The sequence below is a fragment of the Brassica napus genome, chromosome A5, assembly GCF_020379485.1.
Source record: "Brassica napus cultivar Da-Ae chromosome A5, Da-Ae, whole genome shotgun sequence".
NCBI lineage: Eukaryota > Viridiplantae > Streptophyta > Magnoliopsida > Brassicales > Brassicaceae > Brassica > Brassica napus.
This window is the reverse complement of record NC_063438.1, coordinates 2,865,819-2,888,877: the sequence shown is the minus strand read 5'-3', so window position 1 is coordinate 2,888,877 and position 23,059 is coordinate 2,865,819. Positions and strand designations below refer to the sequence as shown.

Genomic DNA, 23,059 nt, shown 5'->3' with positions numbered 1-23,059 from the left:
ATGTTATATTTTACATATACATTTGGAGATTGTTTTTTAAAGGAAAAAAGTTTCTCAGCTACACCAAGTATGGTATAATATGGTGAAAAACATCTGAAGTATCAAAATATGTCAATACCATCACAAACTATATGATAATACATGTCACATGTACCAACAAAATAATTATATGGTGTAAACTACATAAATGGTTTTAATTGATTTTGTGGTTTATTAATGGGGTCAATTGGTAATTAACAAAAATTTAATTAAAACCCTATGAACCTGACCCACACTAAGTCTACGAACCCGACCAAACATAAAGAACATGAATTCACCCAAAAATTGTGAAAGAGCCAAGGATGAGACAGAACATCAAGAACAATGGTCGTTGTTCCAGAGATGGAGATTTAGTCACCTGTGAAGTGAAATCAATGAAGGAGGAAGAAGAGTGTAGAAGCTGCGACTCGAGCCCTGTTTCAGTTCTTGATTATGTTCGAGTAACTCCGGAACGTGGTTGATAACTCTTCATATTCAAAATTGAGATATCATATCAGCTTTTGGGTTATTTTCTTGTGTTAAAAGTATATTTTTTCCCTTGTAACAGAGAACATTTCAAGAAGATGGTTATCCTCAGTACTCGAATCTGGTATGAGCAATGAAACAATTCAAGAAGATCACACTCTAATGACGAACAGACCAAGAGAGTCACAAATCCGAGTTCATGACTACCAAGAGATGTCGCACATGATTTGCAGACTCACTGTATCCGAGCTTGAAGAGTCAAACTGAGTTTACAGAGAAGCTTCAAAGCTCGAAAAGTTGGAAGGAGGAAACAGAGAACACAGTCTCACCGTAACATAGTGACTATTTACCAAGAATTAAAAGAAAGGAAGTTAATTTACTCTTTGTGAATATTAAAGAATCAAAGAAGTGAAGTGAGTTAAGTTTTTTTTTTTGGTTTTAGAAACCTTAATCACCTGTTTTTTCTATGTAGACAAGATAGAGACAAAAAAACTCTCTTTTGTTCCCAAGATTTTTTTTTTATTCTTATTCTAAAGAAAGAAACATTTAAAACAACAAATGTAATAGATTAGCAACGACTTCAGAAATTTAAAAAGCTCTTCCTTTTGTTCTTTTGCTTCTTGTTAATGATGTTTCAAAACTTTGTTTCAAGCAAAGGTCTGTTCTGTCTCCATGTATGACTGCTTTATCCAAACCGGAGCTACCCTTGTCTCATGCGGCTCTTTCACCAACGGCTCCCCCATATCTGGAAACGAAATGATATTGTTAGGGTTCGCAATCTCTGTCGATCTCTTTCTCTTGCTCTCTCTGTCTCTTTCTCTCCTACCGTGTTAAAAAATCCCCAAATCAATTGTCTTTTACGAATACTAAAATTGTAGTCCTCTCATTTTCGGGTTAAGTCATGTTCTTTATGTTTGGTCGGATTCATAGACTTAGTGTGGGTTGGGTTCTTAGGTTTTTAATTAAGTTTTTGTTAATTACCGATTGACCCCATCAATAAATCACAAAATCAATTAAAACCATTTATGTAGTTTACACCATATAATTATTTTGTTTGTACATGTGGTATGTATTATCATATAGTTGGTGATGGTATTGACATATTTTAATATTTCAGATGTTTTTCACCATATTACACCATACTTGGTGTAGCTTAGAAACTTTTTTCCTTTTTTAAATGTTATTGAGCCTAAGCCCATCTAGGTCTCTCTCCAAGCTTAATAAAACAAGTAGGGCTGCGTCTCGAATTCGTTAGGGAGAGAGAACGAAGAGATGGGAAGGAAAGGAGAGAAGAGGAGGGGGAGAAAAAGTACCTAGCTGCTCACGGCGGACCGGCGAGACTCCCTCCGCCGCCTGATCGTTCGAAGCAAGATTTACTTCCTTCCAAGCTCCGTGTTCCCCACGGTACTACCCTGTAAGATACTTCGCCTCTATGTGTTAGTGAATTTCTATGTGTGACTGCTTCTTTGTACATACTCTTCCTTCAGATTCTACTAAACAAGTTGTCGAGAAGAAAGAAAACAATTCTAAAGGTAGTAGAGTAGATGCTGCTGCCAAGGTATAAAGTCTTTTTCGTATTTTTGAACTTTTTTTTTTGCTTTGTGAATAGTATGAAAACTCTATGTGATGTAATCAGAATGGGAGTGACATAAAGTCGGAAGAAAGAAATGATGACGGCTACACAACCTCGTGTGATCAGGAGAATGATGTAATGTTAAACAATGGTGATGAAAAGAAGAAGTTAAAAGAAAGAGGAATCAAGTAAAAGACCTTCGTTTCGAACAGGAGCTTGCGGAGTTGGATGGTCGGTCCAAAAGGAAAGAACGCAAGAAGAAGTAAGTTTTGTAATGGAAATGACCACTTCGTGTAAATTATGTTCGAGTTTGATGACCTGATAGAAGTTTCCCTACTTTGATGCAGGTATTGGGAGGTTAAGAAGCAGAAAAAGAATCAAGGAAAGAAAGAAGATACACTCAGGGAAAACTTTCCGAAACATGAAGAGATCAGATTTGGTGATGTGGTGCAAGCTGCTCCACCAAAACTGGCTATTGTTCCAAAGGTATGTATATATAGTTTCACTATAGTTCCTAACTATAGGAAAATGATTAATTATATGTTTCTTTGATAGGCACGAAAGACTCCTATGAGTGCTTCAAAGGAGAGGCTGCGATTGGAGGCCATTAAAGCTTATAGATCTCGAAATAGATGGACTCATGGACCTCAAGACCAGGTGTTCAGATTCCTTCAGTGGCAATGCACTAAGATGCGCCATGAACTCAGTTTTGTAGTGAGAGTGTGACTCCTCTGTTTTTGTTTGGTTCTAGCTGGCTGCAAAATTATAGATTACCGTGTCCCGTTCTTTGGATTGTAATCTTAATGGAAACAATATAATAGTTGTATGAACCAGAGATCTCTTTCAATATATAAAAGGATTTTTTTTGGGCTTTGTTGCCATCATTCTTAAGGACCTTTCACAAAAGCTCATTAATGCTTGGCTTAACACTTTCACACCTTATGAGAATTTTAGTAAGCATAACGTTTTTGGGTAAGTACATGAAGCAGGGACTATAAAAGTGTGGCAAGTGTTCTAGTGAAAATCAAGTAGGTGTCCTTGGGATTGCATGGAGATGGAGTCCTCCTTCTATATGAAGCGTAAGCATCCTCTTGTAACTCACGTTGCTCTTCTCATCAGCCATTTTGAAGCGAAAGAAGTGAAGAAGCGCCATTGATACTATCTTCATTTGCCTGTATGCAAAATCCTTGCCTAGACAGATCCTTGGACCAGCCTATATACACAATCAAAAGAAACAAAAACATCTCAAGGTATATTAGAAAACAGAAATGTCTTCACTCTTTAACCACATCTGCGAGAGAGAGAGAGTGTACAAACATGAAAGCTTATGAATTTGAATGGTGACTCTGGCTGAAACACGCCATCCTTAAGCCATCTCTCTGGTTTGAACTCCTCAGCATCTTGGCCCCAAATATAACTCATCCTTCCCATTGCATAGGATATGTAGTAAACATTATCCCCTCTCTTCACTCTATGTCCATCTGGAAGTACATCATCATTCTCTGCACACCTCGTGTCCTATTAAGAAAATGTTCCATTAAGTCTTTAATTAATGTTCAATCACGGAAGAATCTTTAAAGGAGTGGTCAATTTTTTACCACAGGGACAGCAGGGTAAAGCCTCAAGGTCTCAGACAAGGCTGCATGGAGATACTGCATCTGATCAAGAGCCTCTTCATCTATACTTTCAACGAAACCATTCACATCGGTTGTTCTCTCATGACTTGATGTCACGTCTCTAATCTCTTGTACGATTTTCTCCTGAACAAGTGGGTTCTTGCAGAGCATGTACAAGAACCAAGAGAGAGACGCAGCGGTTGTGTCCTTCCCAGCAATCATAAAGCTCAAGATTATATCCCTCAGGTACTTATCATTCATCTTCTCCGGATCTTTCTCACTCTCCACTAGAAACCTTGATAATATGTCCTCTCTAACACCCTAAGGACAAGCCAAAAACATTTAATCAAAAAAAAATGGTGCTCATTCAATCAAAACCAATGTTTTATAAACTGGACGGGAAGTTTGATCCAAATTCAATAACTTAGTTCAATATGTTTTTAGATATTAATTTAAAGTAATAGTGGTAAATATGATACATACTTAAAATATAAATAAATATCAAATATAAAACACTATAAATATAAAATAGTTTTTGCACATGGTTGGATTATGGGTTTTTGATAGTTTTAATGGTTATTTTTCCTCTTTAATAGCTTTGAGACCCAGTCCAGTCACCAGTCTATCGTCTATTAAACCCAATCCGACAACGTGACCGGTTCATGGTCGGATTTGGTCCAACCATCGGGTCGGTCCGGTTTTAAAACACTTATCAAAACAAGAGGTTATAACTTTAGAAAGAACTCACAGTGTTTTGTTCATTGGCAAGCTCTTCCCTCTTAGTGGTAATGAGTCTATAAACAAACTTATCTATAGTAGCAATGCTCTTCTTGAGTCTAGCTTGTGATCCAATGTTGAGAAACCATTTCATCTTCCAAAGCGGATCAATGAATCTTAAACTAGTTGCATCGTTACCTTCATCAAAAGCCTCCATGAACTCTTCTCCTTCTTTGCTAAACCCATCCAAACACTTCAACTCCACACCAAACCCCACTTTGAAGATTGAGTCCAGTGTACATCTCATCAACATATCCTAAACCAACAAAACAAGAGTTTCCTTAAAAAAGAAACATTGCAAGTTCCCAAATTTATGAAACCAACAGAGTGTCTGAAACAACCACACAAACATGGTCGAGTGGTACGATGGGTTTGGAAAGGTGCTAAGCAACCCGGGGTTCGAAACCTACCAAACTCAGTGGCCAGACGACATGGATATCTAATTCTCATAGCGAACAACCGGGTCTGGTGCTGGTGGACAAGGCCCATGGGACTAGTCGGTTAGGCCTCGGGCCGCTGGATACCACATATTATATCAAAAGGAAAAAAAAAACAGTCTGAAACTTACCTGAGCATCAAAAGACTTTTGAGAGAGACCAAACTCAGAGACAAAACCAACAACCTTAACAGCATTCGTCCTAAAAACAGAGCAGCTAAAGTCTCTCAAAACTCTAGCGGAGAACTCAAAGCTAGCGAGCTTCCTCTGCTGCTTCCACTTCTCTCCATCAACAGCGAAGATACCGTGTCCCAGAAGATCACCAAGATTCTCGCGGTTGTTCTGTCCTTTGGTGTAGTTATCAAACCTCGTCTTGAGCACATGCTCCACGTTGCGAGGATCAGCGGTTAGTATCTCGCTCTTCCCTAGTCCCAAGAACCTAAAAGTGGGCTTATTTCTCGCGATCTCCGTCTCGTAGTCGTATAAGTCGTCGCGGTGGAAGAAGAGGTCGAAGATCGTGGCGTGTACTGGAGCATACTCCTTGTTGTTTATGGATTTTCCGGCGAAGATTTTGAGTGTTAGGTAGATTGTGAAAGATAGAACGATGAAGATTGTTGTTACTGCTACTATAGCTATGCTTGCCAAAGTCTCCATTTTTTTTGTTTCTGCTGTGGAGATCTTCTCTGTTTTAGTCTTTCCGTTGAGAAGTCAACCGCAGTAGGTAGAAAACAAATGTCACGGCGCCATGATGAAGATGATCTAACTAGGCCAAATATGTAAGGCCCATTTTAAAACAAATGTCACCTAGTTAGAGGGTTATTAACTTATGAATATAGATTATATTCAACTTTTTGAGTTTTCTTCGTGGTGTTTCAAAAGAAGAAGAAGAGAGTTTTTTTTTTTTTTTTCCAGTTCATTCACTCGATGTCATTAATTTTTAATTTACTGAAATTTTTTGTTTGATATGATTCCTCTATTTAAGGCCTAAAATTAAGAATCGTATTAAAATGTAGGCAGTAGCCTTGGGCCAAAAAAACCAAAACCGAAAAACTTAACCGGAACGGAACTGAATTATTTGGAAACCGAAACCCTCAGATACTCGAATGGTTCATATTTTTTTACATCCGATTAACCGAACCGAAACCAGAACCGGGAACCGAATATACACTCAAATATTCGAAAAAAAACAAATTTCAACTTTCTAATATAAGGTAGTAAATTGTATTCTCTTATATTATACATATATATATTTGGTATTTTATATTATAATATAGTAAATACTTACAAATTAGCACTTTAATAACTCGAACGAATATGTAAGTGTATAACCAATATACTACTTAGATTAGTTACATATTTTATATGTATATATATTTGATTCATATATTAAACTGTTACTCGAAATCGAATTGATACCAAATCAAAACTGAATCGAAACCAAACCGAAATTTAATAAATACTTATTGGGTAGAATGATTTATCCGATACACTCGGAACGGAACCGAATACCGAATGCCCAGTACTGGTACTAGTAGGCAGGATGAAACGAGTTCGAACCTTCTTTCTTCTATAGGGATATATATAGGCATGAATGGTATTCAATTTGATCTTCACTCTAAAAGGCCCAAAACCAAGGGCTTCTGATATTAGTTGGAAACCTTCTTTCCGACATAGAGGCTTATAAACTGAATATTATTCAACCTTCGATTATTTTTAATTCACTGGTAATTCTGATTCGATTGGATTGATTCCTCTCCGACATGAATTCATCCGACCAAAACATGGTGCGTGAAACCTGTTCTGTCATTTTCGATTTTGTATTCATGTATTACCACTGTTCAATTAAATTCGGAATCTTTGTTTTTTTTTTGGTAGATATGAGTTTCTTCAGAGGTATAATTGATTCGTTTAGCTCAATCTTCACCGTAGAATCTAATCACGATCCTACCGTATCATCTTCTTCTTCATCTGCCTCCTCCATGAACGTTATCGATGGAGCTCCGGTTAGTAACGAACGTGTCGCGTATAAGCTCAAAGGATACTTCGATTTGGCGAAAGAGGAGATCGCCAAAGGTGTTAGAGCAGAAGAGTGGGGTTTACATGACGACGCGCTTCTTCATTACAGAAACGCCCAGAGGATCATGAGTGAAGCTACCTCCACGCCTTCTCCTTCTTACATCAGTTCCAAGTAATGTTCTTTCAGATTTATACTAAACATTTTCCTTAAAATCTGATCTAAATTAGTCTAATTTTGTTAAATTAAGCAATAATGTTTTGTTCAAATTCACAAATTTTTCTAATTTATTTTGTTTTGTATATAACTAACTCAGCATAATAATTTATAATTAAACCTAACAACTAAAATATTTTATATAAATGTATAATTAATCTACTCTTGTATAGTTTCTTGAACATCTATATTATTAAAGTTGAAGTACACATTGAGATTGTTTGGCAATATGGACAGTAGTTAAAAAAATAGTACTGTTTGGAAACATGAATAGCAGTAAGTTAGGAAAAAAAAATGGGCTTATGCTACTAAAAGAATTAAAAGTCCATTACATTATATTAAAAAGTAATGGTCTATGTTACTTGATATATATATTCAAATCAAAATAATAATTTAAAATTGATTTTTATCAAAAATTCATTCAAAAAAATATATATATATTCAAAATTTGATTTTTACTAACATATTTTCCTATAACTATTATAAAACTATTTTCAATATATATAAGAAAAATACAATACAAAGCCCAATTTCAAACACCAACTTAAATTATGGTTTTTATATTTCACATTAAATTTTAAAATATAATATATGTGATTATTTATATGATTGTATATATAAAATATTATTAATTATAAGAAAACTTATTTGATGGTACGTATAAAATACAATTAATTATATGATAACACATATTTTGTAACCTATGATGACACATATAGGATTATATATAATAGTGATTAGGGGTGGGCGTTCGGGTTTGTTTTCGGGCTTTTTGAGATTTCGTGTTCAGTTCAGATCTTTGAGTATTTGGTTCGGATTTGGATAACCAATTTAAATAGGTTTGGTTTAAATATTTGGATAGAGAATTAATAATTATTTAAGTATTTTGGAGTTTTGAGTATATTTTAACTATTTAAGATATTTATGTTTGATTATTTGTATATATTTTCAAGCATTTAAGTGAACTTAAAAGTATCATATATATTCTGGATGTTTATATATATATATATATATATATATATAAAATCTAAATATAATTAATATATATACGTATATAAATCTATTTTGGATACCGAAAATACTTCGGTTCAGATCGGATTAGATTTCACTTCTTCAAATACCAAAGTTTTGAATAATTCGGATATTTAATCAATTCCGGTTCGGATTTAGTACTACTTATTCGGATTGGGATCGGTTCAATTCTTCGAATTTGATTTTTTTGCCAAATCCTAAATAGTGACATAAAAATCAAATAGCATCATATTTTTAAAAAAAAAAATATACCCGCACGGACGTGCGGGTCAAAATCTAGTTGGTTTTTATTTGTGGTGTTGACTTGTGTATATGGTAAGTGAGAAGGAGAAGGTGAGATCTTATAGAGAGAAGATTTCTAAATGGCAAAGTCAAGTATCTGAGAGGTTGCAAGCTCTTGGTAAACGTGCAGGTGATTTTTTTTATTAATGCACAAGTGAGTTCACATTTTGCTTTGTTTCTGACATCAATGGTGTTCTTGTTTTTTAGGTGTTGGAATGTCTGAGAATAAGGTATTTGTCTTTAGTTCTTTGGAGAATGTGATGTTTGTAGTGGGGATTGATTCATATGATGAATCATCTTTTTCTGATTCTTGATTGTGTAGAGAACTGTACCATCTCCTTCTTCAGCTTCAGTTTCCTCTAATAGAAGAGTTTCAACACAAAGGACTTCACTTCCCAGAGGTGGAGTTGGGAAGGCGAGGAGCCCTAGAGATGCTACTACTACAAACCTAAAACCTGCGAAAGAATCTGGGAATGGATACGATGATAAGTTAGAAGAGATGATCAACACAACAATAGTGGACAGAAGTCCATCTGTCAAGTGGGATGATGTTGGTGAGTTAGTGCCGTTGTTTATGAGATATATCAGTGGAATCACACTTATGCCTGAACTATCTTGCAGCTGGACTTGATGGAGCTAAACAAGCTTTACTGGAGATGGTTATTTTACCAGCGAAACGAAGAGATTTGTTCACTGGTCTCCGAAGACCAGCTAGAGGTAAAAATTTGCAAGCTTTCTTTCTTCTTTGACGTTCTTTATTGAAAGTTCTTCTTCTTGTTAAGGTTTGCTTCTCTTTGGGCCACCTGGAAATGGAAAAACAATGCTTGCCAAGGCAGTTGCTTCTGAGTCACAGGCAACATTCTTCAACGTCTCAGCATCTTCATTGACATCTAAATGGGTTTGTGCTTAGTCTGGTTGAATATACTTTTCACTTCAAATGTAGACAAATTGACTTTCATGTACTGTTATCAGGTGGGTGAGGCTGAGAAGCTAGTTAAAACGTTGTTCCAAGTTGCAATATCTAGACAACCTTCTGTGATATTTATGGATGAAGTATGTAGTACTCTTCCCCCTTTCATGTCTTATATGTTGACTAACCGAAACACCAGTCCTTACCAGAGTTCTAGTACATACCATATAAGTTGAATCTGAATGTGTGTGTGTGCTTTACTCTGGTTTTCAGATAGATAGTATAATGTCTACAAGGTCTACCAATGAGAACGAAGCAAGCAGAAGGTTGAAATCAGAGTTCCTTATCCAATTTGATGGTGTGACTTCTAATCCTGATGATCTGGTGATTGTCATTGGTATGCTTCCTGCTTAGTTTGTCTTCGTCTTCACTCTGTTTAACCATCATTTATGACATCAATAATCATCCCTATAATTTTTATTTGGATGTAATGTGGTTGCAGGAGCTACTAACAAGCCACAGGAGTTGGATGATGCAGTGCTTAGAAGATTGGTAAGAACATTATCCACCTTCAGGATTTTTCATGTCCACACCAACAATCCCTATATGAAAGAATCTGGTTATTTAATGATTTGAATTTTATTAATTTGTCAGGTAAAGAGAATATATGTACCGTTGCCGGATTCAAACGTCAGGAAACTACTTTTTAAAACTAAACTGAAGTGCCAGCCTCACTCTTTATCTGGTGGAGACATTGATAAAATCGTCAGAGAAACCGAAGGCAAGTTTTCTATAAGAAACACAGATGGTATAATATTACCATCTAATAATAACTAATAAGCATATAAGGTTAGTTATGTAACAGGATACTCAGGAAGTGATCTACAAGCATTGTGTGAAGAAGCTGCAATGATGCCAATCAGAGAACTCGGTGCTGATATTCTCACCATCCAAGCAAATAAAGTATTATACCAAACCTCTTGTAAACTTTTAAGTCTTTGAAATTAATTTTGAAGTCCTTTTTGAGTTGAAGAGGTTTGTTTGTTTGATGAATGGATGTGTAAATGTTTGCAGGTGAGACCGCTGAGATATGATGATTTTAGGAAATCGATGGCAGTGATAAGACCAAGCTTGAGTAAAAGCAAATGGGAAGAGCTTGAACGTTGGAACTCTGAGTTTGGCTCTAATTGAATTTCTTCTTGTAATTAAGTGATAAAGATCTTGTAAATGTTGAGACGATTGTAATATATGGTGCTGAGCCAAAAACAGAATAAAACAATTGAAATGTAGATTGATATTTACAATGTCATACAGACCTAACACCGGATTGTTTTGAAAGCAAACTCATCCATGTTTTGATTTGGTTCTAGAAAAAAAAAAGTTGTGCCTCCAGGAGAAAGTTGAATGTACTCTATGAACATGAAGTCATGAATCATTAAATATATGTTCCATAATATAAAAGCTACTCAATTTATAAGTTTTTTAAAGAGCAATTCTCTCAAATAGTCATTTTTTTAAGTTTTTGTCATAAAAATAGTCTTCAAAAAATAAATTGACTAAAATAGTTTTTTTTTTTATTTTGAAAATTTTAACATTTATTTTTTATTTTTAAAAATTGAACTCATTCACAAAACTCAACCCATTAACTCTAAATCATAAGTGTTATATTAGTTAATTCTAAAGGTATAAATGCATATTTACCCTTCAATAAAATATCTTTTGATCATTTTCCTCTTTAGAGATCTATTTTTGTGAAAAGAAACTAAAAAGTACTATGTAAGGGAATTTATAAATATATAATATTTTTATTTCTATTCAATTTTCATACTTATTTATTAGATAATGCATGATTAATTATATCTTAAATTTTCTCTACTTTGTTGAATCATATTGCATTTATATAATCAATAGTGACATTTTTTTGAAGAATGGCAAAATTTCATTTAACTGTAGTTGCTATGCATGAAGAGTTGACTTCATCATTAACTAGGTAAAATTGATTAACCAAGATATAAACTAAACTAGAGAAAAAGACCAAAATAGCACTAAATCAAATTTTTGTTCCCAAACTAGCACTCAAGGCCAAAAGTCACAAAAATAGCACTCAAGGAGTGAGGTTTAGAGTTTAAAATTTAGGGTTTATGGTTTAGAGTTTAGGTTTTAGGGTTTAGAGTTGACAAGTGAGGTTTTGGGGATAAGATTTCAAATTTTGAAAAATAAAAAAATTTAAATTTTTCAAAAGATAAAATGCTATTTTGGTTATTTTAATTTTTGAGTGCTATTTTTGTGATATAAACTTAGAAAGGTGCTATTTTGGAGATTTGCCCTATAAACTACTTTCAATGCGCATGATTCGGATTAATTAAAGGCCGTAGAGGGTAAAATCGTCATTTTGATGTAATTATTCGCATATCAGATCTTCAAAAACGCTGCGTTTAGAGTAGTAGGTTATCTTTTTCTTCAGTAACTCTTCTAAAATCGATTTTCAAATCTGCTTCTCCCTCCTCTTTCTCTCTCTCTATCTTCCCTTAGAATCACAGAGCCTCTCTCGCTCTCTCGTTGCAATCGAGTCAAGGTGATCGGAGAAATGGATAAAAAACCGAGAGATCCTGACGCTCGCGACCCCGAGAAGCCATTTTCCCTTGCAGATTTCGAGATCGGGAGACCGTTAGGCAAAGGCAAATTCGGCAGAGTCTATCTCGCTCGCGAAGTCAAGGTTACACTACTTCCTTCTTCTACCTTCAATCCAAATCGATTAACGTTTGAATCCATCTTGTATTGTTATGGAAACCTAATTTTCGAATCTCAAACTGTGTGTGTGTGTGAGATTAGAGTCACTTCGTGGTGGCGTTGAAAGTGATATTCAAGGAGCAGATCGAGAAGTACAAACTCCATCACCAGCTAAGGAGAGAGATGGAGATCCAAACGAGCCTTAGGCACCCCAACATCCTCCGTCTCTTCGGTTGGTTCGACGACGACGAGAGGATCTTCTTGATCCTCGAGTATGCTCATGGTGGTGAGCTCTATGGCCTTCTTAAAGAGAATGGCCATCTCACCGAACAACAAGCCGCCACTGTGAGTCTCTCCTTGCTCTCTCTCAATGTCGCATGAACTATCTGCTCGGCCGGCTCTGAGATTTTGGGAATTAATAGACGATTTAATAAAGATTTCAATAGTTTGGAGGCGTGAATTAGTTTTTTGTATATATAATTTTTTTCAAAATTTGAGGCGAATGTTTCATCTGGCTTGGCTCAGGACTGTCCATGATTATTTGCTTAACGACTCGATCATTGGTATTTTCAGTACATTTCAAGTCTAAGTCAGGCACTGGCCTATTGTCATGGGAAGTGTGTGATTCATAGAGACATCAAACCCGAGAACTTGTTGCTTGATCATAAGGTATGTAAGGATGGTTGTAGTGTGTTTTACATTGAAGAGTTTGGCTCTTTGTCATTAGTATTGTGATTTTACATTGCAGGGAAGGTTGAAAATTGCAGATTTTGGGTGGTCAGTGCAGTCAAGTAACAAGAGGAAAACAATGTGTGGGACGTTAGATTACTTGGCACCTGAGATGGTTGAACACAGAGATCACGATCATGCTGTTGATAACTGGACTTTAGGGATACTGTGTTACGAGTTTCTCTACGGGAACCCTCCTTTCGAAGCTGAGAGTCAGAAGGATACCTTCAAAAGGTAAAGCCAAGACTAGATTCTTTTATTAAAATTTAGACCTTATAGTTTCTGATGAAGTTGTTTTATATTCATAATAATGGTATGCAGAATTGTTAAGATCGATCTGAGTTTTCCTCCTCAGCCAAATGTCTCTGCAGAAGCTAGAAATTTAATCAGTCAGGTAGCATTAGTGCATTACACATAAGGACTCTCTTGCTGGACTAGTTGTGGAACATTAACATACATTTTCATTCTGCAGCTTCTTGTTAAGGATCCTTCCAAAAGGCTCTCTCTTACGAAGATCATGCAACACCCTTGGATCGTCAAGAACGCAGATCCTAAAGGTGTGTGCCTCATTTGATGTTATTCTCCCAGTCTCTGGACAAGTAGCGTTGTGGGGAAGTTCAGAGAACGCACATTGTATGTTTCATTTCAGCACATTGATGAAAAAATTGTTTTTACAGTTGGATGTAGTTATAACATTGTCTTCCCATCTAATATTTTTTTTCCACTTGGAATCAACTATAATTATAAAATATTCTTTTTTTGATAATAAGGAAAGAAACAAGGAAAAATACTTTATTTATATGAAAATAAAAAAAATGTTCGATTGAATGCTTAGTAATATCACACAATCACAGTTGATATTTATATGGAAGACATGTGGACAGTATTTGCTTTAACAGCTCAAAAAAATCTTATAATGGGAAGCAGTGATTCAATATTGGCCCTCACCGACTTGTATATATATTCTACAATAAAGTCAGGTTAGAATCATGAATAAGCCACCAATCAACAAACCATTTTAATACATTTTTTTTTTGATCAAAACCATTTTAATACATATTTTCAAATTTTAAATATTGTGAACACATATACCTACACAATCGATTAATTAGAGGGTATAATTTAATTACTTTTTCTTTCACTGAGAAAAAGTTAACTAAAGTGTTAAATATATCAACCTGTTTAAGAAGAAGCCCAGAGCCCATTTTGGTCATTTACGCGAAAAAGACAATTAAATGGAATGGCCTCTTTCTTCTTACAGCTATTGTCCGAAAAAGCACATGGCCCCAATCCAACCCAGCTTACTTATAAACAACACACATTGATAAAGAATAAATTAAACCCAAGTTAAAATATAACCTAACCACGGTTAACACTTAACCATTGGTTTCACCTCATTTAACTTCATCCCCCCTCTCTGTCTTCTCACTTCCTCTGCTCTCCACACTTACACTGAAACTCAACCGTCTCATCATGGCGGCGCCTCAGACATTCTCTCTCCTCGCCATCGCTCTCTCTCTCCTCGCCCTCGCTTCCACCGTCCACAGCCACAACATCACCCAAATCCTCGCTGACAACCCGGAGTACTCCTCCTTCAACAGCTACCTCTCCCAAACCAAGCTCGCCGACGAAATCAACAGCCGCTCGACCATCACCCTCCTCGTCCTCAACAACGGCGCAATGGCTTCCCTCGCCGGGAAACACCCGCTCTCCGTCATCAAAAACGCTCTGAGCCTCCTCGTCCTCCTCGACTACTACGACCCCCAGAAGCTCCACAAGATCTCCGACGGCACAGTCCTCACCACCACGCTCTACCAAACCACCGGAAACGCCCCCGGGAACTTAGGCTTCGTCAACATCACCGACCTCAAGGGAGGCAAAGTCGGCTTCGGCTCCGCCGCCTCAGGGTCCAAGCTCGACTCCTCCTACACGAAGTCCGTCAAGCAGATCCCTTACAACATCTCCGTCCTCGAGATCGACGCTCCGATCATATCTCCGGGGCTCTTAACCGCCCCCGCTCCTTCCGCCGCCGTGTCGAACATCACCGGCTTGCTCGAGAAAGCGGGATGCAAAACCTTCGCCGGTTTGCTCGTCTCGAGCGGCGTACTCAAGACCTACGAGTCCACCATCGAGAAAGGCTTGACGGTTTTCGCGCCGAACGATGAGGCTTTCAAAGACGACGACGTTCCGGATCTGACGAAGCTCACGCAAGCTGAGGTGGTCTCGCTCCTAGAGTATCACGCCCTCGCTGAGTACAAGCCCAAAGGCTCTTTGAAGACTAACAAAAACAAAATCTCCACTTTGGCCACCAACGGCGCCGGGAAATACGATCTTACCACGTCGACCTCCGGCGACGAAGTTGTTCTCCACACCGGCATTGCTCCGTCGAGACTCGCCGACACGGTGCTCGACGCTACTCCGGTCGTGATATTCACGGTGGATAAAGTCCTCCTCCCTCCCGAGCTATTCGGAAACGCCACTTCTCCGGCGCCGGCGCCGGCTCCGGTCACCGCACCGACACCTTCTCCGGCGGAAGGTCCTTCGCCGACTGCAGCTTCACCGCCAGCACCCCCGACGGACGAGTCACCGGAAAGTTCTCCTTCGGACTCGCCGGTTGGTTCAGCGAATAGCAAGTCGGCTAACGCGGCGGTTGCGGTGAGCTCGCCGTCGTTGTTCACCGCATTGGTCACGCTCGTTGCTATAGCCGTTTCAGTGTCTCTTTGATTTTTCAAATTCTCGTAATTACGCAAGCTGCCACTGCTTTTGTTCTTTTTTAATTTATTTTTGTTCTACTGCTTTTGTGGTTATTATGGTTGTTGAGCTTAAACCTGGGATTAGAGAGTGAGGTTTAAATCTTTTATTTAATCACATTTTCATTATTGCTTTCACTGTTTATCTGATACTAGACTGTTCAGAAATTATCCCCTCTTCAGTTATTTATCTTCTATAAACCTTTTTCTTTTTACATTTTAGAGATGGGAAAGATACAAATATACAATGTGCCACCAATTCAAACTTTGAAATAGGTTTCTAAAATGAATTGTAGGCACAAACAACCACTATGTTAAAGATAAGTGGTTTATAATTAAATGTTCTGTATTGTTTGATTCAAATATGCTTTAGGGTTTTTAAGTTTTAGTTATTGATTAAAGATCAACCACTACGTTAAAGATAAGTTGTTTATAATTAAATGTTCTGTATTGTTTGATTTAAATGTGCTTTAAGGTTTTTAAATTTTAGTTAGTGATTAAGAATCTCATGGCCCCAATTTCTTATTTTAGAACTCAGATTTTGTCTTCTTTTTAATTTAAACTTGAACACTCCAGCAAATTAGGGGTGGGCACTTTACCCGATATCCGAAGTGGCACCCGAACCCGATCCGAAAAACCCGAACCGAAATCCGAACCGAAGTAACAAAATACCCGAACGGGTATTGAATTAGGAGAGATTGGATACCCGAACCCGAATGGATAATATCCGAACCCGAATGGATATCCGAAGATAACCGAACATATGTATAATTAACCTTATATTTCTAGTTTACATATCTCATTTTATATAAAATAATTATATTAATAATACACATACTTTAAGTTCATATGATATACATACAATTCCGGAAAAAATGATTTGCTACTCACTTAAAAAGCATGTCAAATTTTTTTATTTCAAAAATTAACAAAAAGTTACATCCAAAATTTTAAAACAATTATTAAATTAATGCATTTTTAGTTTTAAAATGTTATGTCTAAATCTATTAACCATTTAATCTATTAAAAATAAAAAGAAGTTAAGTAAAATTTATATTTTTAAATACAAGAAATTTAAGAAATGAAAAATTTAATTTTTTTTTCAAAATCTAAATATCCGAATCCGATCCGAAATAACCGAATCCGAACTAAAAATACCCGAACCCGACCCGAAGTATAGAAATACCCGAACGGGTTCTACACCTCTATACCGAAATACCCGAAAATCCAAAATACCCGACCCGAACCCGAACGGGTACCCGAACGCCCACCCCTACAGCAAATGATCCCTTTACCCGGGAAGCAACGAATAAAGCAAAGTTTCCACTTTTAGATTTAATTATTATTTTTGCTAATTTTTGTTGTCTTAACTCCATAAATGAACAACGAGAATATTCCAGATTTGAGGATTAGGTCTGGGCAAAATAATCAGAATCGAACCGAAATATTCGAAACCGAAACCAGACCAATAACCTCAAATACCCGAGTGATTCCTAATCCGAAATGAAAACCGAACGGGTATCCGAATATATAAAAATATTAATATATATATAACATAACTAAATATATATTTTTAATTTAAAATTTTATTAAAATTATCTAATAATAATTGAAGATAACTAAATTATTATAAAGTATCCGAACTATCCGAAAGTATCTGAAACTATCCGAATAGTTTTATCCGAAATATCCAAAGTAATCCAAAATATTCAAAATATTTATCTGAATCATCTTAATTATTTAAAATTTTACTCTAAATAACCGATATTTTATCCAAATTATCCAAACTATCTGAACCCGAACCAGATCCAAATGAGAACCAGATTTTTTCCGGGTATTTTTTGGTTTCTACATTTACTATCCGGACCGAACTGAACCGAACCCGAAACTATCCATAACGGATCAAACCGTCAAATATTAAATAGATCCTCTAGCTCCCTATCCGAAACTCGAACCGAACCGAACCGATACCCGAAATGTCCAGATCTATAGAGGGTTATACAAAATGGCATCGTTTCACATGTACAATTTGAGGGTGGTCTACACTGTCTGGAGTTAGCAGAAGTGTGGCCCAGTGGCCAGTAATATTCATTAAAGAAAGCGAAAGGCCCGTCTTGACACCGACACCTTTTCTCGTTGACGACCCTCATATCGTCTCTACATTCTAAAAGCACAAACCCTATCGTTTATTTCTATATAAAACGACGCTCATTCCTCGGTTCTATTTAACGAACGACAGGGCGTTCAAACCTCCGTCTTCCTCGAGAAGCTTCACTCAAAACTACAGAGAATAAAAAGCTCCTAATCAGTGTTAGGGCTCCAAAATCCCCGCCATTTTTTCTCCTTCGCCGTAACCCTAAATGACGTCTACTGCGGCGGACGGGAAGGCTGCGTCCCAAAACGACGCTTGTGCATCTCCGTCGATGAACTCCAAGGACTTCATAGTCTCCGTCGCTGCTAACATCGCCTCTCAGCCGCTGCACAACTACGATTCAAACGTCTGGGGCGTCCTCACCGCAATTTCGAACAACGCTCGCAAACGCCGCCAGGTTAGTGTGATTGATTCCTCTTTTTAAAAAAAAGTTTGAATTTTGATTTTGTGGTTTTAGGGAATAAACATACTTTTGAATTCTGATGAGCATTGCTTCGGGAGGTTGCCGAGTCACGCGAGCTATCAGGTTGAGTCGAATGCTATAAGTGGGAATCACTGTAAGATTCATCGTAAGATTGTCACAGGCGGTGATGCGTCTGTCTTCTTGGAAGACACTAGGTTAGTGAACGAACTCCTCTTCTTCTGCTTTATAGGTTAGTGAACTAAAGATTTAATCTTTTTTTTGTGTGTGTGTGTGTGTTCGTCTCTCTTTGGTGTAGCACAAATGGTACGTTTCTCAATTGGGAGAGAGTGAAGAAGAAAGGTCCTGAAGTCAGGGTTCAGCATGGTGACATTATATCTTTTGCTACTCCTCCTGACCATGGTAACTTACATTTCTCTATCTCAAGCATTCTCAAGTTATAACAAACACTTGACAGCTGCATTTTTTTTATTTCTTTTCAGAGAAGGCCTTTGCATTTGTATACCGCGAAATACTTGGAAACAATCCTGCGGTTTCCTCCATGAGTAGAAAAAGAAAAGCAGGTACCACGGTCCAGGGTCCAGGCCTTTTTTTTTGTTCCGAACTTGCTATTCGTATAGACTTAGGAATGGCACGTATTGGGAGACTTTTTCACCATTGTATAGCGCGTGTTTTCTTACTTTTGATCTGTGTTTTTTTCTGCTGTGAAGAGGATATAGCTTGTGAAATTAAGAGGCCGAAGGGGATAGGCATTGGTGGTCCTGATGGTCCAATCTCTTTGGATGATTTTAAGAGCCTACAGAGATCAAACACAGTATGTTCATCTTCTATTGAGGCGTCCGTTATTAGGTGTTGGTGTTTGTATAAACCGTGATGTCATTATAACGCAACTTTGTGTCAACGATTAAATGGTGTACGCAGGAACTGAGGAAACAGTTAGAAGCACAAGTGCTTACCGTTGACACTCTGCGTAATGAGTCCCGGGCTATTGTGGAGCTGCATGAAAGTGTATGTTTGTGTTTTTCTTTGAATTTGTGATATGGCGGGCGGTGTTTTTTAAGGTTTAAATGTTGTTACAGAAGATAAAAACTATGGTATGATCTTCAAGTGATTGGTGGATTATTTAAGTATCTGTACTAATATTTCTTTGCATTCTGCAGGAAATAAAACAGATGAAAGAATCCGTAGCAAAATCGTTTCATAATGAACTGGCTGAGCTGCGTGAGCTAATTGATACTAGGCAAAAAGAACTGGCGCAGGTCAACAAAGTATCAGCTGAACAGAAGCATTCCATAGATGACCTTGGCGAGAGACTAAGCGGTTCTTTGCAATCTCTCAGTGAAGCAAATGAAATAATTAAAAGGTAAATAAAGTGTTTTCTCCTGGTTGATCGTTTGATAAACTCTTTCCATCATCATATGGTTTCTGTATATTGATCTTTCTGGAATATTTTATGTGGCTATGCGTTTATAAGCCTGAGCATTGCAAATATGTAGCCCCATGATAGCTTCAACTGTTCCTTTCAGTCAAAAGGCAACTATAGATGAACTGAAGACAGGGCTGGATGAAGAGAGAAGTCAAAGAAAAGAGGAACGAGAAACTGCCGCTGCTGAAATAAAAGCTGCGATACATAAATGCCAAATTGAGGCTCAGGAAGAATTGAACAGATTTTCTGATGTTGCTATGAGACACGAGAGGGAACAACAAGAAGTAATCAACAAAATGAAGGTATGAATTGAGACTTGCTGTGTGAATTAACTCCTCTTTATTATTATGGCCTCAGAATAAGACTGTTTACTTGACAAATATTCAGGAGACAGAGAAAGAAAGGTCCACCCAAGTGGAAACTTTGATGTCAAAATTGGTATGTTTGGTAGTAAATTCTACAGAAAACTTGAACTCCTTTCTCCACTTTTTTTTTGTCATTTGAGAAGTGTGTTGGTGTTTTATAGGAAGATACGAGGCAGAAGCTGGTCTACTCGGACAATAGAAACCGTCAGCTAGAAGCTCAACTTTCCGAGGAGCAGCTTGCTTCTGCTAATGCACAAAAAGTACAAAACCTGAATGCAATTTCACTCTTATTTTGCATAGTTCTCTTCTCTCTGTTTCTTTCTGTATTAACGGTTGCCGAAAATATCCTATTTTGAACAGAAAATGGAAGAACTAGACCTGGAAATAAAAAGACTGCAAAAGGATCTGGAGAACGAAAAGGTAAGAATGGAAATAGATTTATCTACCTCAATTCTTTTTTCACAGTTTAAAATCAGCGACATGCTTCTGTTTCCGACCTCTGCCCCCTGTTATAGAATATGATAATATGCTGTTTTAGAGAACGTGTACATGTAGCTAGAGATTTGTAAGGTTGACTCCATGAAATTATATGTTTAAGCTGAGACTTTCTTTGTTTCGTTAGCAGGCAGCCCGAGAAGAAGCATGGGCAAAAGTGTCTGCCTTAGAACTAGAGATAAGTGCTGCTCTTCGAGATCTTGACGTTGAAAGACAGAGACACCGTGGTGCTAGAGAAAGAATCATGCTCCGGTAAGATATTTACACGCATCGTGATATTTACTTTAGGCCTCAACTTTTTCTGTATATGATTGGTTGGATAACCTACATTATGGTAGATCTTCAAACGTCAATGGTAAAAAATTTAACGCATGCATGCTCCTTTATTCACTTGTAAGTTTATGTTTAGTGCTGCTGTACTGTTTTTATGCTCGTCTAGATTTCCTGGTAAGAAGTTAGTTTCTTGTCGACTGTGTTGCCTTAAACTATTAACATGCATTGTTACGCAAGTTTGATTAGTCTGATTTATTGACACGTGGAATCTTCATGCAGTGAAACTCAATTACGGGCATTTTATTCTACGACTGAGGAGATTTCGGCTCTGTTTGCAAAGCAGCAGGAACAGCTGAAGAACATGCAGAGAACTCTAGAAGATGAGGAAAATTGCGACAATATTTCATTAGATATTGATCTTAATCCAGTGAACAGAAGTCTCATCAGAGGTAATAATACTCGGGAAGATGTCAGAGCAACGAACAGTGCTGCCAAGGCAAGCTCCTCCACATCAGGGCAAAGGTCTGACAGAAACGAAGTTGTTGATACGTCCTGCGAAGATGCGGATGCTACTCAGAAGCACGACTGTGAAATCATGAGTCAGGAAGGCCAAAACACCCAAGAAGCTGATTATGCAAGCTCCGATAAAGTCTCCAAGGGTGGATTTGGCTCCGACATAGGCGTTGTTAGTACAGCACCCACTTCGGGAACAGACCCTGTAGGAACAGAGCAAGTTGACGAAACTCAGAGTCCAGGGAATGACCATATGAGGAAGTCAATCACTTCAGCTGGTGATACAATGCAAATAGACTTTGAAACTCAGGTGCATGAAGGTGATCAGAATGATGAAGCTGCTCTCTTGTTAAGGAACAACCCCTTGAACGATGGAAGAGATACGCAAGAGACAGAGGGAGTAGTCACTGTAAGAACGTCAGATCTTTTAGCTTCTGAAGTTGCTGGGAGTTGGGCTTATAGCACAGCTCCTTCTGTAGATGGAGAAAACGAAGCCGAAAGAAGTAGAGAGGATGAAGAGAGTCAGACTCAAAGAATCAAGGAAGTGGCCACTCAAGTAGGCGAGAGTCAAACTAAATCGACAGTTCCTGAGGTCCTGGACACTACAAGGAAAGCTGACGCTGAGCAAGTCGCTGTTGAGGAGACAGTGGGGATCATTGAACAGGGAAAAATAAATCATGATAATGGTTCTTCCGACTCTGAGACAGTGAGTTGTTCTGATACAGATGATGATGACCATGGGAAGGAGAAACTTGGTCCTGTCTCAGACTCGGACACAGAGGGTTCTGATATGAATGATGACAAGAGAGTGGATCCGGATAGTGAAGGAACCCATGAAGCTGATGGGGATCAAAAAGACGTGGACAACATGGACGAAGACGATAAAGATACTTAGCAACAAGATCTTGCTCTCGGTTTCACATATTCGTTAACTTTCACTCTCTTTGCCAAATCCATCCTTGTTTTCGTACTCGTGGGGCTCATTTTTCGTTTAATTTCGTACATTAGAAGTAAGTTTGTGTAGATAGGGCATGGCAAATGGTAAGGTTGTAACATGGGACTTGTAATTTACGTGGGAACGTGAATCTAAACGAATTGATTCAATTTTTTTTTTGTGAAATGTCTATATCAGGACAAAGTTTCTTTATAATGTAATGCAATGATAGCACCGATGGAACGAAGGGGAAAGGAGATGGCTAAGCTAGAGATGGGGCTAACAATATAGACAGATGAAGAAAGAACCAAGTCAGAGGAATCATCAATTGATAAGCTGAAAGTTAAAAAAAGAGAGGTGTTGATAGTGAGGATTGAGGAGAAGAGGAGAATCTTCTTTTACTAAAATTTCCATCATTATGAAAGCAGTAACTTACTTAAAAAAGATGGCTATATATAAACAATAATGGTAGAGATGATAGTGATGATAATAATGGAGTATAACAAAATGATAACAAGTTTTGAAGACTTTGTAGTGAAGCGTGGATGGGGAGGCGGTTTCATTTCGGTGTTGACTATCTCCTCCAGTTCCATTGATTCTCTCTTATTACTTAATTTGTCTTTGCATTTCGAGTTTCAAATTGAAATATCAATACAAGAAATGAGTACATCTTTTTGTAGTGGTCCTCCTAGTCCTTTTCTGTCTTCTTTTTTTCTCCTTGTATATCATCAATACATGTAATGAGTAGAGTTTTTTTTGTCAATGTCTAGCTTGATATTCTTATTGAATATTATGAAATTTAGCTTTTTAGTGTTTCTTTTTTTTCTTATTTTTAACTAGGTTTTAGAGAATTTTGATATGGCTTATTTATAATTCGTTGGTGAAAAACTGAGAAATTATAGTTTGTAAAA

General features: G+C 37.3%; 5 protein-coding genes and 1 pseudogene across 6 annotated transcripts; 5 read left to right on the top strand and 1 right to left on the bottom strand.

Moving 5' to 3' along the window:
• The first annotated feature begins 341 nt into the window (after window positions 1-341).
• LOC106453393 lies at window positions 342-2,770 on the top strand (annotated as a pseudogene).
• Window positions 2,771-2,895: 125 nt separating this feature from the next.
• LOC106450893 (cytochrome P450 704C1) lies at window positions 2,896-5,662 on the bottom strand. Its single transcript, XM_013892685.3, has 5 exons — window positions 5,039-5,662; window positions 4,442-4,726; window positions 3,676-4,014; window positions 3,395-3,595; window positions 2,896-3,290 (listed from the first exon to the last, which is right to left on the bottom strand). The coding sequence occupies exons 1-5, from the start codon at window positions 5,558-5,560 to the stop codon at window positions 3,102-3,104; spliced, it is 1,536 nt and encodes a 511-aa protein (XP_013748139.1). The 5' UTR covers window positions 5,561-5,662; the 3' UTR covers window positions 2,896-3,101.
• An 852-nt stretch (window positions 5,663-6,514) lies between these two features.
• On the top strand, window positions 6,515-10,719 carry LOC106450894 (spastin). Its single transcript, XM_013892686.3, has 13 exons — window positions 6,515-6,690; window positions 6,782-7,094; window positions 8,489-8,580; window positions 8,658-8,680; window positions 8,773-9,004; window positions 9,072-9,167; window positions 9,233-9,348; window positions 9,423-9,503; window positions 9,634-9,757; window positions 9,863-9,912; window positions 10,015-10,141; window positions 10,226-10,323; window positions 10,435-10,719. The coding sequence occupies exons 2-13, from the start codon at window positions 6,784-6,786 to the stop codon at window positions 10,549-10,551; spliced, it is 1,467 nt and encodes a 488-aa protein (XP_013748140.1). The 5' UTR covers window positions 6,515-6,690; window positions 6,782-6,783; the 3' UTR covers window positions 10,552-10,719.
• Window positions 10,720-11,810: 1,091 nt separating this feature from the next.
• Window positions 11,811-13,543, top strand: LOC106454612 (serine/threonine-protein kinase Aurora-3). Its single transcript, XM_013896726.3, has 6 exons — window positions 11,811-12,076; window positions 12,193-12,435; window positions 12,664-12,759; window positions 12,839-13,053; window positions 13,141-13,213; window positions 13,292-13,543. The coding sequence occupies exons 1-6, from the start codon at window positions 11,948-11,950 to the stop codon at window positions 13,391-13,393; spliced, it is 858 nt and encodes a 285-aa protein (XP_013752180.1). The 5' UTR covers window positions 11,811-11,947; the 3' UTR covers window positions 13,394-13,543.
• Window positions 13,544-14,166: 623 nt separating this feature from the next.
• Window positions 14,167-15,707, top strand: LOC106450896 (fasciclin-like arabinogalactan protein 8). The gene has a single exon (XM_013892687.3). The coding sequence runs from the start codon at window positions 14,293-14,295 to the stop codon at window positions 15,541-15,543; it is 1,251 nt and encodes a 416-aa protein (XP_013748141.1). The 5' UTR covers window positions 14,167-14,292; the 3' UTR covers window positions 15,544-15,707.
• Window positions 15,708-17,828: 2,121 nt separating this feature from the next.
• On the top strand, window positions 17,829-22,334 carry LOC106450897 (protein lava lamp-like). Of its 2 annotated transcripts, none has more exons than XM_013892688.3 (13): window positions 17,829-18,118; window positions 18,179-18,339; window positions 18,441-18,544; window positions 18,625-18,705; window positions 18,853-18,956; window positions 19,064-19,150; window positions 19,303-19,505; window positions 19,669-19,870; window positions 19,956-20,006; window positions 20,095-20,193; window positions 20,294-20,353; window positions 20,556-20,680; window positions 20,981-22,334. In XM_013892688.3, exons 1-13 carry the CDS (start codon window positions 17,930-17,932, stop codon window positions 22,107-22,109), a joined length of 2,595 nt encoding a protein of 864 aa, XP_013748142.1. In that variant the 5' UTR covers window positions 17,829-17,929; the 3' UTR covers window positions 22,110-22,334. The 2 variants fall into 2 exon arrangements, with proteins under 2 accessions (XP_013748142.1, XP_013748143.1); XM_013892689.3 differs by having other exon boundaries at window positions 17,830-18,118; window positions 20,559-20,680.
• The last annotated feature ends 725 nt before the right edge of the window (window positions 22,335-23,059 follow it).